At 41.6% G+C, this 20,714-nt stretch overlaps 1 protein-coding gene across 1 annotated transcript in view; it reads right to left on the minus strand.

The window, feature by feature from the left end:
- Cabcoco1 (ciliary associated calcium binding coiled-coil 1) overlaps window positions 1-19,463 on the minus strand; it is a 76,150-nt gene extending 56,687 nt beyond the window's left edge. The window contains exons 1-3 of the mRNA XM_051152495.1: window positions 19,318-19,463; window positions 10,609-10,697; window positions 2,842-3,011 (exon numbers count right to left, since the gene is read on the minus strand). Of these exons, the coding sequence (XP_051008452.1) occupies window positions 2,842-3,011; window positions 10,609-10,697; window positions 19,318-19,398 (340 nt within the window). The 5' untranslated portion in view covers window positions 19,399-19,463. The remainder of the gene's footprint in view (window positions 1-2,841; window positions 3,012-10,608; window positions 10,698-19,317) is intronic.
- Window positions 19,464-20,714: the final 1,251 nt, after the last annotated feature.

Here is a 20,714-nt window from a genome sequence, read left to right on the forward strand (position 1 = left end):
CTACAATTTTTTTAGTTCAATTTTTTCTTCTATCTATAGCAATTAGAAAGAAATGTAAGGTAATTGAACCCCGCTGAGCATTGCAGTAAATATATTTGGTGTTGGGAGGAGCCCTGGAAAGCCCAGTACCCAGAATTTACCAGGGGTAATCCTTATGCAATCACGCTCTCCTATGGGTCTGACGATCGCGTGAGGCACGCGGGACTGCGGGAAGGGGCTTCTTGTTTCTCATCTCAGGTAAAACACACTCCAACTGTACATTTCTCACTTCACAACAGACCTTAAAAATCACCCCACGGTTGAAGGGAATTCAGGAAGAAAAGATGAATAGGATGAGAGCGACCCGTAATAAATGGAAAAATCAAACTCATTAATTCAAGAAGCTAAGAAAATGGGAATTTAGATTGTTGATTTGAAACTGGGATGGAACTCTTGTTATTAAACACAGAATGCATCTATTTATGACAGCTGCTTATGTTGGCCCATGGCTGACTCTGGAGAACTGGTTTTGGGAGCCTTCCTGATCGCCTTGAAAATTATAGGTGTTCCTTTTTCCCTTATCTGACTGAAACCCCACAAGTGAAGGGAGAATACCTAGAGTGACTAAACCAAATGTATTCTGGGAAACCGAGGTTAGGACGGAAACTCTAGATTTCTAATTAGTAAGAAAACCTGGGGGTGGGAACCAAGTAGAGGGATGCTTGCTAGCTAGGTCACCAGTCTCATCACTTAAGCAATAAACTCCTGCATCTAAGATGAACAGGCTATTGGGGCAGGCAAATAGGAAATTCACAGGAAACTTCTGGATAGCAATGTGCACCACTTTAGTACATGCCAGTTTGTATTCATCCGTGAATGGGGTGCATAGGGTGTACCATTTTTTCATCTATTATGCATGTACTATTTCTACAGAGAACCAGCCTCAAGCATATTCTATATATGCTGCTCATAGTGTACGGTGCTTCCTGGCCCTTTACATATGTGTCCATCCTAACATGTACCCGTTTCTGGTCCACGACACATGTGTCATTTCTAGCGTGTATCATTTCTCATCTATCACATGCTCACTTCTTTAACATTCTACTGTGTATCAGTTTCTCAGTTTTGCTCTTCCCTCTAGGTTTCTGACTCATGCCTGCCGTGTCTGATGTGGCATCAAAGGGACAGACTCTTGTTTGCTGAGGTTGACCTCATGTCACCTTAAAGAATTAACTGAGTCTTTCTGACTCTTACTTGTCTCTATCTGAATAACAGCATATAAATTATTTGCCCTCATCTATTGTTCAGGGAATGCTGACAAGAACGAGATGTCTGAACTTGTTGAATAGATGTGTGTGTGTGTGTGTGTGTGTGTGTGTGTGTGTGTGTGTGTGTGTGTGTGTGTTTTAAAGATATATTTTCTGCCTTCAGTGGGTATAGCTCACAAAAGCATGCTCTTCAGATAAGTTTTTATACATTGCATTTTATTTCTTTGAGATGATCTGTTTTGATTTGGGGCGAGCTCTCTGCAGACTGGCTTATAGAAACGCAACAACAGGTTTCAGACAAGGTTCAGGCCAGGAACCCAGGTGTCTGAAAGGGGGTGTTTTGTGGTCTGGGCCACTGGACAAACAAGGCTGGAGCCATGGTGGAAAGGGGCGTGATGACTTCCTGTTGAGGAACCCCATGGGCCCTTGGCCTAACTGTGAATACACTTTACCCTTTTGCTTTGTAAACCAACGAAAGCTGTAGTCCTTGTCACGGTCCAATTACATCAAAGGGTTTGAAGGGAGATTGTGGTCTGAGCAGAGGTAACAATGACCTTGTTTGTTTTCCCCTCATTTTGAATTTATAGTTTCATTCTCTCTTGACTTAGCTGGATGAGACCAGCAAATGCAAGTTTGACTGATAGCAACCATGCAAAGATCAACTAAAGGGCCACCTGGAGGCTGCTGGGAGGTGTGGGAAAGGTGTAAAACGGAAATATCCACTCAGATTTGGATTGCAACGCTCTGAAAAGCGGTCTCCTGCTTCTCTTCTCTTCAGACTATGACTACTCTGCCCAGAAGTTGCAAAGCTCAGGGCAGCCTCATCAAACGTTTTTTGAAACTTTAATTTTTGTCTGACTGACGTATTCAAGTTTTGCTTTATATGCAGATCTGGCCTGAAAAGGCTTCTTCCAGCCCCTGCGGTTCACACCCTAGTTTCCACATCCTCCCCAGAAAGTGTTTTTTTTTTAAAGGCCCATTCTTGTTGTGTGTCAAGTTTATCTTAGACTTTCAATTCCCCCCTCAACTCCCACGTATTAGGATTCCTGTGCGTGTTTCTATGCCTGGCTTCACAGATAATTATGATTTTTTTCTGTATTTTTTCTGCTTTCCTGTATGTATATAAATAAAAACATTCCTTTATAAACAAAAATGCATGGTTCTTCATGTTTTTTTTTAACCCTAGTAATACATGGTCCTTTCATACAATACCCAGAAAGCTTCCTCTATTTTCCTTTTTTCTAACTACATAGTATTCCATTTTAAAGCTAGATTAAATAATACTTGGATCCCAATATTGTTTCAGATATACAGAAAGATATGAGACTATCCTCAGATATTTGGAGTGCGATTGGTGCGGGGAATACCAATTAGAATATCTTTGGCAAATCAACAAAGAGAACCTTAGTCTTATTACGAATTCTTTGAGGATTTGCCAATCAATGAGAAAGAAGTTGCTACTGTTGTATCTAGGAAACTAACCCACAGTTCTGATCGAAGGAATCACAGTGAAGCAAGCATCTTGGCTTCCGAATATTAATTTACACAGACTCCATTTTCTCCCCTTAAAACAACAGAGAGGGACTGCACTTACTTTGAAGATTATGAAGTAACATGCCCAACAAAGTCATAAATTTTGAATGTTGGTTGATAGAAAAGTTCATCTGTTTGGCCCATAAGAATCCAGACACATAGTAGTCTAAGAGGATGGCGTCTCTTAGGCAAGTCTGAAGATTTTTAAAATTCAGAAATACTCCCATTTTTCTGTAACAAAAAGAAAAACGCACATGTTGAATGAGATTTAATACTGAACAGCATCTAGAAGTTTTAAAAGCAAATACTTTAATGAAAATTCTAGAGTGTTTCTTGATCTTAAAGTACTCAGTCATGTCAGAATCCAGAGGGAGGGAGGGAGAGAGGGGAGGAGGAGAGGAAGAAAAAGAATGGAGAGGGGTTTGCTCTGTCTCTGTCTCTATCTATCTTTCTTTCTCTCTTTCTCTCTCTCTCTCTCTCTCTCTGATTTTCTCTCTCATTCTCTCTCTCTTTGACTCCCTTCTCTTCTTTCCTCTTCTCTTCTCCTCTTCTCTTCTCTTTTCTTTCTTCCCAGTCTCCATTTCTTACCTGGTATTTTTTCCACCTGAGACTCAAAGTTCACTACAGGCCTTCACGCAGTCTAGGCTGGCCTAGAACTAGCTACGCAGCCAAAGATTGACCTCCCACCTCCTGATGCCCCCGCCTCAGTCCCATTGCTATTTGTTGGGATTAGAGGCAGGCCTGCCAAGTGAGGTTCAAGAGAGCTCCAGATGCTCTCCCTACCAACCCAGCCACACATACTTCTCAGCAGATCTCTCTACAAATCAACCTACTGATTAAGTGTGTTTTATTTCTGAAAACAGACTGTTAAATATTCTGTCCTTTTCTCTCTGTGCAGAAAAGAAGTAGTATATATTTCACTTGTTTTGTGTTAGGTACATTTAATTTTTTTTCAAACATACTTCCTTTCTTTGAGTCTATTTCTTATTACTTATTCTCTCTCAGGATGTGTTTAGCAGTTGTTCCTTCCCTGAGCTGTTGTTGAATCTTTCTTTTTCTATATTTTTCTTCTGATGCATATAACCTTTTCTTTTTCATGATCTCTTCCTACAGTTTTTGTAAATCTGTTTTACGTTCTTGCTGCAATTGCTTTATACATTTTTTTTTTTGAAAATTGTGACAATATTTGCCTGTATTTTCTGTGTGTCCTGCTTACATCTTTCTTGTAGTGTCTGTGTTCTATTCCTGTTCTGTTCTGCTTCTGTGTTCTGCTGCTGTGTCTGTATGCATATTCCTCATGTGTTAGTTATCTTTGAACAGACTGAGTTTATGTCTGTGGGCAGCTGCTTGTGGGAATGGATGTGGAGACCTGGCTCTGATACAAACTATTAGATGCTTCCTGTGTAATTGTATCAACTGGTAGACACTTCCTGTGCCATGATACAAACTACTTGGTACTTCCTGTGTTCTGATAACAAACTCCTAGGCATTTCCTGTGTGCAGTTACTTTCTGTCAATTCTTTTAAAGTTTATTTCTGTTTTGATTAGTGAGATAAGAGAAAGAAAATGTATAGGTCATTTTACTTGTACATAAACTGTCTGTAAAGCAAATATGTGTGCTCCATTTCTGCATACCCTGGTCCTCAACTGCAAACTGGGCTTCATGGCATGGCATCTAGGGTTTTCTCCTCCAGGAAGTGTCGTGTACCTTTTCTTCCTCCTAAGACTTATAGCCGTGTGTATCTCCCTCAAACTGTCTGTGATAATTGTGGGGGATCATGGCTTAGGCCTTAAGCATTCTCTTGTCCTGACAAAGGCTTAGTTGGTTTTTCCTGTTGCTTATATGTGACCTCTTGAGACAAGTTGGGTGACGGTACCTGTGGCCAATTCACCCCACCATCTTCAAAAGGGGAGCCTTGGTCCTTTGCATATTCAAGTGTGATAGTTAAAACAAGTTTAGAAGTTAATAAAATATTTTTTGACGTGCGTGCAACAAGTCAATGTCCATTGCAAGTGTTGGTAACTGAGTTATGCAGGATGATCAAAGAAAGAGAGAAACTCAAGGACATAATGAAGCTTTGACAGAGCTGGGAAGAATGGCCTCCGTGCCCTGAACCCCAAGCAGCCTTGTAGAGCATCTTTGCTGATTGTTACACTCAAGTGCAGCCCTATCAGGGGAAATCACAAGCCTGATGATTTTAAGCAATGATTACATCTCTCCTCCCCTTCTCGTCATGCCTCACAATACTGTTCAGCCTCTGAAACTGGTCTGGGAGAAAGGCTTTGCTGTAGACGTCTGATTATTTATTAACCCACAAGGACAGGTAGCTTTTCTTCCATTGTACAAAGATAAAATACAGTAAATAAGTAGCTTCGATTGCTACTGGCAGCCATCTGGTAATCTTTACCTAAAATATCATGTACCAGAAAACTTAAGAGGCAGTTTGACTTCATAATTGAGTTTGATAGTGACATTATATACAATATATGCCTATGTTTATACATATTTATGTGTTTACATATGTATAATATTTATGTATATTCAGCCACTTAAACACTTTAATGTGTATTTATACATGTGTGGAGGCCAGAGGACAACTTGCCAGCTGGCCCTGGGTTCCACTGTCTGCCTCCACATGCCCAGCTTTAACATGGTCACTGGGATCCGGATTCCAGTCCCCGGTGCAGGATAAGCACTTGGTCCATTGAGTCATCTCCTCAAACCCTATTGGTGACTTTTACAAATAATTTTTTAAGAACTTTTTTTGTGTGTGTGTAATGAGGAATATTGACCCTTCACATTTGGGATACATTTTTTACAAAGCATTCTGAAATTCGGTTTTATTTTTGCAAAAGGAAGAAATTGGGTTATTTCCCCCTCATGCACATACTTATTTTTGCCAGAATGTTCTAGAATAGTTGTTCTAGTTTATAATTATCCTGTTTGCCTTTATTTTAATTTCAAATGAATCTTGTGCTTACTGCCAGGGAATTATTTTACTTTTTTAGATCACAGCTTCTCTTTGGCAGGTGTCTTCTTCTTGTCCTACTGTCTTGTTACTGTTAGATGCATTGGTGAGTTGGACAATCTCTCCGGAGGCAAGAGGTGGACTTTTCCATTAAACCACAGGACACCATAGTTTTTTAGTTCTTTACCTAAAAATGTCTTGAACAGTCTCTGCTAGAGTTTGATTCTGAAGTCATGTTCTTTTCACGAACTAGAGTGTGATGGCTTATCTGTTCCCTCCAGACAGCGCCTGTCCAGCCCCGACAGGGAACCTTGTGGGGCCTGCCCACTTATTGTCCTCCCTGGGCCACTTTCTGCTGGATGTAATGAAGTTTTCGTCCACCGAAACAGGAAAAGTGCAGCACATGTTATTTGAAGTTGAATTATTTTCTTGGCCGTTGTGTTAGATGTGTAAACCATTGTGCCCTTACTGCCTTAATACTCACGCACTGCTGTGAGTTTTCTTACCTTTAACTTCTTGTGTCACTGGCTTCCTTTTCGGCAAGGCAGATATCATCCTTGATATCTTCTTTTAGCTCAGACACTCATATGTGCATATATTACAGGCTCTTTAATCTCGCGCTTTGTGGAATTGGTCCAGTCTTTAGTCATGAGCTTTCGGTTCGTGTTTCTCTCACTCCTGTCCACTTTTCTTTAAACTTTTGCTTCGTCTGCCATCTGCAATCTGTGTGTGCGTAAGTAAATATTTGACCTGATTGTACATGCTCTTTGCTTCTTGTTTTTACTTTTCAGTGCCTGTGTTTGAAGGAACTCAACATCTTTTTCAAGTGTATTTTGGTGACTACTTCCTGACCTCCCTTCACCTCAACTTTGGCCGACATCCCCCCCCCCCCCAAACTTTGCCTAGTCCAAGTGGACTTGCTCGCTTGGCTTGCTCCTTCTACTCTTCTCCTGATCATTTTCCTCCAAAGGAGGTGACAAAGGGGTGAGGGCGGGGGGGGGTCATGTATAGCAAGATACTGACTGCCACACCTGGAACACAGTTTCTGTGTCTTCTACTGGCTGGTTTGGTCATAGGGGAGGATGGCACAAGGGAGACATGAGGGAGAGCCACAGCTAGTGGGGCCCGATGCACACGAGGGGGAAGGGGCTCACTGGCATCTCAGGACATTGTGAGGCAGCAGGAGGTATGGAACCATCTTCTTTGCTTCATCAAAAGTACCGGCATCATTCTGAACTTGGAACGCCTTTCCCTTCTGAAGTGAATCCTCACCCAGAAACCAACTCTGCAGACCGTGGAGGCAGCTCTGGAGAGGTCTGGCTACAGCAGGCTATAAAAGGCATCTTGGTAGACCTGGTGTGGTGGTGCACAGCCCGAAGCCCAGCACTTGAGAAGAGGTGTTCTCTTGAGCTTGAGGCCAGCCTGGGTGACGTAGTAAGACTCAGTTTCCAAAAAACACAGTCAAACAAAAAAGCAAGGGTCAGTGTCATTTCTATTTATAAAGTTGTCTTTAACTAGCCTCTATAATTTTAAAGGTTTTTTTTTAATTCCTTTTAATTTTTATTTTAGGTGTATTAGTGTTTTACTTGTGTGTGTATCTGAGCACCACTTGTATGTCTGGTATCTATGGAGGCTGTTAGATCACATCTGATCCCCCTGGAAATGGAGTTACAAATGGTTGTTACCCATCTGGTGGGTGCTGCGAATCAAACCCCAGCCCTCTGCAAAAGCAGCCATGCTCTTAACTGCTGAGCCACTTTCGCAGATTTTTTTTTTCCATAAAAGTTTGGGGTAGACTTGTAAGTACTGCCGAGTTACATATAAATAAAATATTGAAATCAGAAGTCACGAGAAGGACAACAACATGTGAAGTCTACTTCAAAATGTATCTTAAATAATCCCCCATATTTCTCGGGTTGCCTGTTGGTATAAAGAAAAATTCATCATTGTGAAATGTAGGGAAATTTGATGATGCATTGTAATTTATTTAAATAAGTGTATAGCTTTTCAAGCTGCATGATCTGGGACTATTCTGGTCACCCGGGAGAGAATAATTAAATTATACTACTGTCTTTTTGAAAAATATATAACCATTACTTACAATAATTCTGTTTTCCATGGAAAATAATTGCAAATACATGTAGATTATTGTTGCAGAAATTATATTTAAAAGCATGAGGAAATTAAAAAAATGGCTCCTGAGATAATGCTGTCTTAAGATCTGATACCCCTTTGTGTGCTCTCGATGTTCAGGTCTCTGGACATGACACCCTGCCTGTATGGAAATGTTGTATAGCTGTTGTACGTATTTCCTATATTGCCATGTTTTATGTTGTGTTTTGTTTTGTTTGGGTCTCTGGGATAGACTCTGGCCAGGTGGCCCTGGCTGTCCTGGCTATGTGCTAGAAACTAGGCTGGCTGTGAAGTGGTGGAGAGCTTACGCTTCTGTCCCTGACTGCTGTGACACCTGTGGTGTCCTGTGCTTTGTTCTACATGTACACTCCTGATGCTTACATTTATTTTCTGAATTTGGCGATCTAACAATGAAGGATGGTCAATAATTGAAAAAACATTGTGTCCTATAATGGAGGGTACATAAGTAAAGCACAGCTTATGGTGGAAACACACAACTCTAAAATCTAACATTTTATTTAATATTAATTACTATTAGACATTTGAAATTTTTAATGTTGACATTTTCCTTACTATTCATTACAAGTAAATTGGAAGCTGGATTAAATACCTGTCACTTTGTCACTTGCATTGTAGCACTCTCACTTAGCGTTGAGTATTACTTTGCATGACAAACATTGCTTTCATATAGTGGCCTGCACGTGGGAAAAACAGTTTACATAAAGCCACATTTTGTTTCAGTAATGCCATGAGTATTTATTTTAAATCAGTTTTTAAAATTGTTTTGAGTTTGTTTACGTTTGTGTCTATGGTGTGTGTGTGTGTGTGTGTGTGTGTGTGTGTGTGTGTCTGCACACCATAGCACATGTGGGGACAACAGAAAAAACAACCTACTGGAGTTGAGTTTTTTCTTCCACTATGTAGGTCAGCGCTTAAACTCAGGCATCAGGATCCATCTGTGACTAGTGGTTTTGTTTTGTTTTGTTTGTTATCAATCCCTACACTCAAGAATCAGAATTCCCAATAAATATTTATTTTGTCTGACTAATTCTTGGGAAGCTGCAGACAGTAGACAATGATGGCTCAGTCACTGCCATCACTTTCCAGAAGACTCTGCAAGCATTGGAGGTGAAGTGCATCTTGGGAAAAAAAATCTGTCAGTGTTACTTGCACGCTCTTGATGAGCCTCCTCTTCTCAGATTCCTCTCCCGCCTAGAGTATCTGTCATGGCTCCTCAAAGGGGAATCACGTCAATGCCATAGCATTTGTAAAATCTATCTGTGGTCACCGATGACGGAGTCATTTTCTATGCATCCATTATGGTCTGTGACACCTTGCTTGCGGCCTGAGTATTGGCTTGCAATCACCAGATTTCAAGGGTACATCACACTGACCCAACACTACACCCTCCAAGGCCAAGCAGGTTTCCACTTCAAGGTGGGATCATTTTTCTTGAAATGGGTGATGACAAAACATCCTTTGCTATAAAAGATGTGTGTGTGTGTGTGTGTGTGTGTGTGTGTGTGTGTCTGCATGTGGGTATTATGTGTGATTCAGGTGCCATGGAGGCCAGAAAGAGTGTTGTATCCTTTGGAGCTGGAGTTATAAGCAGTTACTTGTAAGCTTCCTAACGTGGTCACAGGGAACAGGACTTGGCTCCTCTGTAAGACCAGCCTATGCTCTCAGCCACTGAACCACCTTTCCAGCTGCTAATGGGCATCTTTATGGAAATCATGTTGATTGACTTATCTGGCTAATAAATGACGTGCTCTAGTACTGAATACCCAAGACAGTGCGATGTTAGAAATACTGTGACAAATTCAGCCTTTTCCACATTTTAAAACAACACGTGCTGTAAGAGTCTAGAGTAGAGCATCTTTTTTTTTTTTTTTTTTTTGATAAATATCACTGGTAAATGGCTAGTATAGAGAATTTCCAAAATCATAACTGCGCTGGATAGTTTTATGTGAACTTGACACAAGGGTTATCTAGGACCCTCAAATGAGGAAATGTTTCCCTAAGATCAGGCTGCAGTCCCACCTATAGGAAATAGTCTTAATTAATGATTGGTGGGGCAGTGGGAGGGGGAAGCCCATAGTGAATGAGGCCACCCCAGAGTTCTAGGAGAAAGCAGGCTGAGCCAGTCAGTAAGCAGCATTCCTCAGGGCCTCTGTCTGCATCAGCTCCTGCTTCCAGGTTCCTGCCCTGTTTGAGTTTTGTCCTGACTTATTTGGACGATGAACAAGTGATACAAAAGTGTAAGCCAAAGAAACCCTTCCCTCCCAATGCACTGGCCATGATGTGTGTGATCACAGCAATAGTAAACCAAACCAAGACAATAACCTAATTAACGCTCAATGTTATTAGCATATTTACTGTATTATACTAATGTAATTAATGTTACAAAAGGACGTTCTTTAGACTATTTGGACATATTGACAATTTCATGAGTAGAAGAGAAGAGGACACAGGGCAGAAACAGGTGGCTCTTGGTCAATATGAATAGGTCCCCGAGGCTTGTTACTCACCAGCAATGGCTGCTGAGCGGTGCAAAGAGCCAGTTATTTTTTGCACTTGTGGTGTGTGTGTGTGCCCCCAAGACTTGGTATATTTTAGTGTAGATATAGTTTGAAGTAAACGCTTTAACATGTGTAAACACTGCACCATGATGCTTAGCGGTGAGCCTGGAAGCGCTCTCTACTTGACAGACTTTCCGAAGCCCTTACTCTTGAACGACGTCCACGTCTTCTTCTTCCAGCAGGTCAATGATCTGGTCAGTTGAGAGAACATCTGGAGACAGGATCTTTTCATTCTCCTGGAATTCGGCATTTTTCCATTAAGCAAAACAAAACAGAAAACAATGAGTTAGCTGAATCGTGTATTTTGTATACTAACCCCAACGATATATAAAAAAAAATCTCAGTCGTTTTTTTTTCTTTTCGGTTGTTATGCGGCAGTGGCTCTCCTCTGAGAAGCCACACAGTTAGATGGTCCATCCTCGGCCAGATGCACAACTGAGGGGTGCTTTATGATTCGGCAATCACAGACTGTCTTACACTGTCCCCCTTGAACTGCAGGATCAAGAGGCAGAAAAGCGAGGAGAGACTTGTTCACTCCAAGGAGCTCAACATGGAGTCAGGGGAAGGAACCACAGGTGAGTGAAATATGAACCCAACATGGCGGTGGGCGGGTGGGGGGGGGGCGAGGAGGGGTGACTGATCAGAGCACACAGTCTGCGTGTACAAAATTCTCAGAGAACAAAAAGGGACACTTCAGAGAAAAACTGACATCCACAGATGAGCTGTAATAAGTGGGGCCTTCCTTCTCGAAGCAAAGGCAAGGACAGGAACATGGGTGGACCTTACAGAAAAGGTCCCTGAACCAATTCCCAGTGGCGCCTAGGGCAGGCACCATGAATGAGATGAGAGACCTGTGGGGCTGTGCTCACTGCAGCAAGTTGTGGGCGGTCCTAAATTTAAGACGATGGTATATGCCTCCTAAATTCTTAGAAGGTACTACGACTGTATGTGGAATCACAGACAATTTAGACACTGGCCAGTAGAGAGACCGTGAGCTATGGAGTTTTCTATCACTAACACAGGTGATGGGGACACATGAAGGTTTGAGTAGGGAACTGACAGGACACAATCATAACCCTGGGCATGGGCAGAGGTGGGAAAATGGGCAATGCAAGCATATGGAAGAAGGGATTAGAGAAAACAGTCTTAAAACATATTTTTTCTTTTTTTTTTCTTTTTCTTTTTTTAAAAACACATTTTTGATGGAGTCTCAAAGGCAGGTGTTTCAGGGCCCTTCATGGTAATGCACGCCCTCTTTCAACAGTAGAGTTGACAGTGGGGTGTGCGGAGCAAGGTCCAAGTATTAAGAAGTCAATTAAAGATGGCAGGAAGATCAGGTTTGAAGATGTTGGTTAAGGAATCAGACCGTCCCAGTTCACAGTAGGAGGAGAAGAGTTGTGAATCAAGATGGAAAAGGAGACAAGATCCAGCCAGGACATGAAGGTGGCTGCACAGAGACCTAAGCTTGTAGGGAAATGGGCAAGCAGTAAATGCTTGTCAATTCATCAAACAGGGATGGAGCTGTTTACGTGATGAGATCCACTAAGTAAGAGCAAGGTGATGCTCACTGTAGCTAATAACCAGGCTACATTGCAACTATCATACTCCGCCCCCCCCATCAAGACAGCCTGGAACTCACTGTGTAGCAGAGGAGGGCTTTGAACTTCTGATCCTCCTGTTTGCATCTCCTGGTGCTGGCATTACAAGTGTGCACATACCATGGCTAATTCATGAGATGCTGGAGAGAAATCCAAGCCTTCCAGGCCTTCCAGCCTGCTACATAAGCACCTCACACACTGAGCTGCTGCAGCAGCCCCACTGCTTTCTGACGGAAAATTCCAGAGCTAGCACAATCGTTATCGGTTTAGTGTTTATAGCTTAATATTAGATTATTATACTGATGGTGCACTATTCATACAGGGTGAGTAAATTAAACTCAACCAGGTCGTATGATTGATTGGAACTGATATTTTAGCACCTTACTGTGATAAACTGCTGGGCTCTCAGATGCTTCTACACCCAATCAAATCGATGGGTTTGGGTACATGATAGCATTTTAGTCAGATGCATGGTATTATACTTGCTTAGGTGTGTTTTGGCTTCACACACGCTTTATTAGAACTAAAGTATACTTGCTCCTATACTGACAATTCTCCCACACACTCCTTCCATCCTCCCTTCTGTTTAGAATGCTGCAAACCCTGCTGGGTCAACATGAGTTACTAAGGGATGGCAGAGTTTTGTCTCCATCCCACCACAATGGTGTGCTGGCTCGGAGAGAACTGCAGATGAGGTGACGGTTTGGTTGTTGATTAATTTTTATCACTTAAGTCAACTCATTTGATCTTAAGTTCAGATTCGGAATTTAAAAACAAAATCACTTTCTATGTTTGGGTTCTCACAGGACAGCCACGATGAGTCAGAATGAGAAAGAAGGCCATGGAAAATGAACGACACAGACATACAGATCAATTTGCTTGACAAGAAAGATTCAGGATAGGAAAAAAAAATTAGGTCACTTAGAAAGAACTATATGAAAGAGAATCCAATAATATCAACCCTTTGACAGCCAGAGCTCAAGCAATGATGGTCCATATCAGTGTCACTGGTTTTACTAAAATTTGTGAGTTTAAGATAATTAGCTCTCAGCAGAGGTTGCCTGTCTTATTCGTGTTAGTGTTAATAATAGCAGCATTTAAACAAATACATATTTCTAGGCCTATTTTAAATGAGGCCTCCTCCCCTTCCTCCGTTCTTTTTTCTTTTATATTTTTCTTTTTGTATTTCTGTGCTGCCTTGCACTAGAAGGAGTACCAGGTGACTAAAAACCTTTGATCTCTCAGCGCACATATTCTGATCTGAACACCCTAAAGATACAACAACGATTCATAAACAGGCTAAACTCGCCCACCTGTCTCTGAGGCTTTCTGTGTCGCTGTGTCTCCAGCTTGGAAGCTCCATGGCTACACAGCACTGCTAACTCATCTCACCCCACCACCTGCTGGATGTTAGCATCTATTCCAAAACCAACACTTTAAGCTTCCTATTATTTACCAGCTAATTTTCATCTGCTCTCTCTTCCTACAGTGCCACCTAAACACTCCACATTTGCAAATATGTATTCTCCCCAGAACTCAATCCTTTAGGAGCCATGTCCACACCTAACCCTGATAGTGCTTCATATAGGACTGCCTCTAAAAAATCTCATTAATTGAAAGACAACAGATTTATCTGATCAGGAAAGAGGGCTTTCCCAGTTAGAAGAGACATGAGCTTGTCTACAAATGCCAGATTTTGAAAGTTTTTTTTTTTTCAAGCCTGAAAATAAATGAACTAAGGAATAGTGTTTTGTTAAGCCATATCGGAGTCTGAGGCAAAAGAAAAATCAGGAATATTGATGCTATCTTTATTTTAAAAATTGAGCCATCCCAGCATTTCTGCCCCCCCCCCCACTTTGATTTTATCAGCATGGTCCATTGAAGCATCCCCTGTCTGGATTGCTGAGGTACTAGCTGGCACCTCTTGGATGCTGAGCTGGGTGGGGCCTCACCCCCTCATTGTGACTTTCCTACGGGGCCCTAGAAGCCAATTATTTTAGAAGCAAATAACTAACCAGAGGAAAGCAAAACAAGTAAAATTAAAAAAAAAATTAGCTACCTAAAATATGGGTAAAAAAGCAACTCTCTGGTAAATATGATTAAAAAATAAGAAAAGCGAATGTCTGCCATAGCAGGTGGAAAAACATTAGAAACTACAGGGGACGAATGATTTCCTAGGAAAATATAAATCGTCAACTCTTCGTAGGGATAAAGGAGAAAACATCTTACCGAACAGGATCCAAACTGGATTCTACATGTTGTAAAGCTAATTTGCCCGTCTGCTATTATACCTGGCCAAAACGTATGTTAATAATGGTATTCTGCTAAGAGCTCGGGTTTTAAAAGCTGCAATGTACATTAAAAAAAAAAAAAAAAAAAAAAAAAAAGCCCAAAGGTGAACAAAGAGAATACAGGAACCGAAATCACTAGTGAACTTGGGCTGTCGTCTGAGTTAAAAATAGATCTGGACAAATGTGAGATCCACTGTGATTAGAGGACAGGGACCATCACCTGGACAGAACCATTACTCCTGGAGGGAACGTAAGCTTACTCGTCTAATTCAGCATGAATTCTGTGACTGTGACTGGTATGTAAATGTCGAGCAGGTCCCTTCTAAATGGAGCAGCAAAACACTGGCAACTTTAAATGGGGAAGAAAACAACACCAGGCAGGAGCCTGTTTGCCAAAACGAACAGCCACCGTCATCTCTAACGGTGCTGTGGAACTAAGAGCGGAGCGTGGGGTCCAGGCTAGCAACTTTACTGTAATTCAACATTTAGAGTCATTCTTCTCTATTACGGTAAGATGATAAGAAAACGAAATATGCGGTTTAAGCATTAGACACAAAGGAACACAAAGGCCTCTGTTTGAAGATTACATCATAGTGTCCTTAAGAAGGCTGACATTGTACTAAGACTCAGCTAAGATACATACACATATACATACACAAAGCCAGACTCTTTTTCTCTGCTTGAGGAACTAATTAGAAATGGAAATGCCCAAAGACTTGATTAAATTATACTTTGCTCTGAGAATAATAAAGGCATAAGAATTATCACAAAATTCTAAAACTTTGTCAGCCGTTGAGGGGTAAAAATTGATAAAAGAAATATATTAGAGGCTCCTTCAGATTCAAGACATGAAATTGCTCTCAGATAATAAATGCGACTCAAGGACAATTCTGAATTCCGATGGGATTGTCCTAGAACTTTACAAGATACCGTTCAAATTCTTATGGGAAGAATTCCCATAAGAATTAGCATTTGGAAGTTAAGATGGTGGGAGGGACCTTCCCAAATTAGATGTAAAAGATCAGTAAAACATGGTATGACCCGATAAAGAATGGACAGGCTAAGGGCCAGGGAGATGGCTCAGAGGGTAACGGCCTTACCACGAAATCACGAGGACTCGAGTTCAGATCCCCAGACCTCACGTGAAAAGCCAGGGGGTACGTGCTCATAATCCTAGCTCCGCGGTGGCTGAGACAGGCAGTTCTCAACCTCTGTGTCATGACCCCCTTTGCGGGAAACACCCCCTCGGCCCCCCCCCCCAGCCCTCACTCCCACCCCTTCACTCCGTCTCCAAAATTACAGATATGAAGTAGCAATGAATTTGATGGTTGGGGGGTCAGCACACGAGGACTCTACTAAAGGGTCACAGCATTAGGGAGGTTGAAAACCACTGGACTTGAGGGATTGGTGAGGTCCACATCCCAACAGGAGAACCTGTCTGCCTCACAAATGAAAGCAGGAAGTGACTCGAGGCAGACATCCTATGTGGCCCCCTTGGCTTCCACATACATGTAAACACACACACACACACACACACACACACACTAGTCAGTCAGTAGAAAAGAATAACAGGTTTTTTTGGCTTTTGGGTTTTTTGTTTGTTTTTGTTTCGGGTTTTGTGTGTGTGTGTGTGTGTGTGTGTGTGTGTGTGTGTGTATGTGTGTGTTTCAAGACAAGGTTTCTCTGTGTAGTTCATGCTGCCTTGGACTCACTTTGTAGAGCAAGTTGGCCTCAAACTCACAGAGATCCGCCTGCCTCTGCCTCTCCTAGAGCTGGGATTACAGGCGTGCCCCACTGCATCTGGCAATAACCTTAAATACATAATTTACAAACACATTGAAAATCTGTATTCTGCTTCAATGACTGGCCCCTCATTTTACCACCACCTGTTATGTGTGTAATGGGAGGAGACAGGCTGGCATACTCAAAAATATATTTCAAATAGATTTTTATTTATGAAATATATTCTATAAATAATATATTCATATATATTTGGTATATAATTTATATGTTGTATGTAGATGATTTATATATAATATATTTATACATAATTTATGTATTACATATAAGCATATATAGTGCATATACTATATCAATTATGTATAATATATTTATTAAATAGTTTATACATTATATATAATTTATCTATTATGTAACTATGTAATTTATATTTATAATAACATATTTAGATATAATTTATATATTGTATGATTATATGTAATATAATACATAATTACAGATGTATGTAACATGTATATAATATAGGTAATATATAAATTATATCTTTATAAGAATATAATTTGTGAATAATATATAATATATTATTTATTATATGTTATTAATTAATTATATAAAAGTTATATATTATACTTGTATAAATATATAACATAAGATTACTAACAGGGTGTTTTAGAGGACCACCTATTGTAGATGGAGTCTGTCTACAGATTCTTACCAGACATGTGGCAGTCACTAAGATAAACATCAGTATCTTTCCCGGTAAGATAACGCCTGTGTTCTGCTGAATTCTCAGAGGCAATAGGTTCAATTTTTTTGTTTGTTTGTTTTTTTCTTCTGCCCATGCACATTCATACAAATAAAGGCTGAAAGTTTAGTCTTGCATTTCAAAAGGCATTTTTGTCCAATATTACTGAAGAAACTGGGTTGAATTGTTCAGATACTAGCAAGCAGAGCTCATGGGTTGCCACACCCAGAATCTACTCTCCTGGTTCTGTGCCTCGGTGCCCTCTCCTCTGCTCAGGGCACCCCAGTGTGGATTATACTTTCTGGTGCCTGCTTTGTCTCGTACATGGAAGGCTGCTTGTGATTTAATATGCTACCATAATTGAACAGGAAAACCATTTTATTCTAGACGTTGCCCATCGCCAACACATGGGGTACCACAGTGATTGAAGCCTGTGCTTGATTTCCAATTGACTTGGCCAGAAAATAAATATTCCATTCTTGCATGCCGCAGACGATGAGATGGACTTCTGGCTAAGACAATTTAGATATGGAATTTACCAGAAGAAACCCTAAAGTGGAAAACTGTGAGGGGGTCAACTCTACAAGGACCCAAGGGCCTTTCCCTGCAGCAGCCTTGGGAATGGCCTAAGAGGGTTGTCTTTTTTCATGTGTTCCTTCTAACCTCAAAGTCCATAGGCAGATGGGCAGTCCTGATGGTGGACTATCTTGCTGTGGTCTACAAGGACTCGGTTTTACAGGTGTGGAAAATGGAAAGTCCACCACTTCGTATATTAACTGTCATTCTTTGTCAAAGAGTGCTGCTAAGTGAGTCCCTGGTAGAACTGGGCTTCTTCAGTTTGTTACTAATAAAAAGACTGGGCTAATAAAAATTGAAATATATAGGTCCATATGTGTATACATTATGTATATTAGCTCATACTTTCTATTAAACACACACGCACGCAGGCACGCACGCATGCATGCATGTTCTTAAATTCCGATTCATTAAGCCTCAAATTACTAAATGTTCTTATAAGCAGCATTACATCCACTGGTACGTTAGCGTGTGTGCACAGGGAGACTATATAGTCTTGGAAGTTTTGTGTATGTTGAAATGACACAGAATTTAATTGGAAAGTTTCCTATGCTGGTTTTAAAATTATGTTAACTTACATTAGTGATCACAAGGGAGGAATGGGCTTCGAATTCAGTTTATCATGTTAAAATGTGCATTTAATGTATGCTAATTTTATTTCGAAAGGCTCATGGGAGAGCCTGCAGGCTTAGCGGACTGCCTGCAGTATTGGGGGACCTGGTGGGGAGAGGGAGGGAAAGACTGGCTTGCTTGTCGGAGAAGCAGGCATGAAATTATTGGCTTTGTGTTCCCTCACTGCTGAGACTGCAGCGAATGCTTATCTTCTTCACAAAGACTGTTGTTTAGACTAATATGGAGGCTGAACAAAGCTGTGTTAATTAACACTTCATTATTCACTCTTCGGAGTCTTTAAAAAAAAAAAGGAAATAAAAAAAAATAACATCCTTGAAACAGTATTTCATAGACGAAGCGAGGAGACTTAAACATTAAAAAAAAAAAAATAGATGGTTTAGCTGATGCGCTTGTGGTTAAAATCTTAGCACAGGACAGGGGCACCTGCTGTCAAGGCTGAATACCTGAACTTCGCCATGGGGACCCACAGGGACACCATCTAAGAGGTCTCTTGACCTCTACAGTGAGCGCTAGCAATTAGGCTTTCATCCACCCACCCCCAAATAAGTAAAAATATAATAAAAATAAACCTTCAAGCATTAAGCCTTGGGCAAAATGGCTTAATGTCTCCTTCCCCACACACCCATAGTTGGTCTAGGAGGGGATCTTAAGGTGACAGACCTTGTGTTACCAAACAGGCCCCTGGGATACCAGGGACAAGTTCCCAATGAGGCAGGAAGCAGAGGCAGAGAAGAGACCCTCAGCTTCAGGGTGTGTTTGGTCCTGTTTCCCGGCAAAGGGCCTGGTGAAAACAGAAACTAAACTGCAGGTAACAGCAATCTTTAACAACTTTTGATCAGTTGTGACTGATGTTCACCATCATTGGCAATTGTAAAAAGGGTCTGGTCCCCTTTAAGATTAGAGATTACTTTTTTTTTTCCAACTGAAGATTTGCATGGTTGTGAGGGTGTGTGTGTGTGTGTGTGTGTGTGAGAGAGAGAGAGAGAGAGAGAGAGAGAGAGAGAGAGAGAGAGAGAGAGAGAGAGAGAGAGAGAGAGAGAGAGAGAGAGAGAGAGAAAGAGAGCGAGCGCAATGGACCTTTCCGGAGTAAGCTCACAAGATTTATGATGAGCTTCAGGGGTCGGGGGGGGGGGTGGGGTGGGGGGTTGGTTCCCTAGCCACACAGAGCAGTTTGCAGGCCATCACAGGTTGCACCCCTGCGACTCTGACCTTGACCTTGAGTAACCTCGGCGTTAGCAGAGGACGCAGTCCCAGACAAGAAAGGGGTGCATACCTCAGAGTTAGCGGTGCTGCCTGCTGGTGTCACGGCGGGGGTCATTCCCCCTGGGATTATTCCGGTGGACGACCCTGCCATGTTGTCTCTAGAGGAAGCAGCCCTCGTCACCTAGGCAACAGGGGTGGGACCCAGTGTCGCGCAGAACGGAACCCAGGCCCCGCCCATCATGGGACCTATGAGGCCACCTGCTGCTCGAATTACAGTGGAAACTGAGAATTTTACTTAAGTAGCAATTCCGGTGTTGACGCAGAAGGCTAACTATAAAAAGGAGGCGATAAACGATTTGGGGCTTTGGCTATTGACGATCTAAGCAATTTCTGTGACGTTTAGAAAAGTCTTATCGTGGCACTGTGATCTTTAGAAGGAAAACTGACCCTAATTTTGGAAGTGCATATTTAGCTAGTGACGGAGCTGATAGTCTGCAACTTCCTCCAAAATACCGAGGAAGGAGGAGCGACTTGTGAATTGAGATTGCCCTTAGAGGCAGAGTTAGTCTCCTCTGGCACATATTTGAAATTTCCATAATAAAAAAAAACCTGAAAAAAACCCAACTATACATTGTATTGGGAATATGAAAAGCTTTAGTACACACCATGCTTGTTTGGTTTGAAAGATTCTCTGAAGATGACCTTGAATTCCTGATCCTCTCTACCTCCCCCTCCCAAGTGTTTACAATCAAGGCCAAGGGCACCATAGCCATCTTACGTAGTGCATAGATTGAGCACTCTAACCCCCTGGGCTATAAATCCGACCCTGGGTGTTTCGATGCATTTACGTGCTTGGAGGTTGCTACGCAAGATACTTACTGGCGAATACAAAAACTCAAAAACTGTGGGCTCAGGTCCTCCGTACATAAAATAAAACAGCAACCGCTACAGGCCTCAAAGCTTCTCAAGGACATGGGACAGATTAGCGCATTGGAAATGTTCAGGGGGCTCCTGGCACCTCCTAGTGTTCTTAGTCCCGGTGTTTGTAGTATTCTTTTCCTGATTGGGTCCATCCTGTACAAAGCTATTAGTACCAAAACAGTGTGCATCTCTCCTGTTACTGCTCAGAGCAAATTTAACACGTTGTCTTACGTAGCTATGTAGCTGCGCCTCTCCTTCAAGTGTTTTCACAGTGCAAACAACCCAACTCCTGGTATAGTCCACCTGTGTTCCGGAGTCCTCTCTAGCGCAGTTGACATATGGTCCATCTCTTCAGGCAGGCTGTCATGTTGCTTTTTCTTAGATTTTTTTACTCTTCAAGGGGACTGGCTGAGTTCTCAGTAAAAAGTATTAACTCAGCAACGTTGTTGTGCCTTCCAACCCCATTTTTAAAAAGGACTATATTAGAATGTGTTAGTGAAAATACAGTCAATTCATAGTGTTTGCCAGACTTAACATGAGCTACCT

Source organism: Acomys russatus, chromosome 11, assembly GCF_903995435.1.
Source record: "Acomys russatus chromosome 11, mAcoRus1.1, whole genome shotgun sequence".
Lineage (NCBI taxonomy): Eukaryota > Metazoa > Chordata > Mammalia > Rodentia > Muridae > Acomys > Acomys russatus.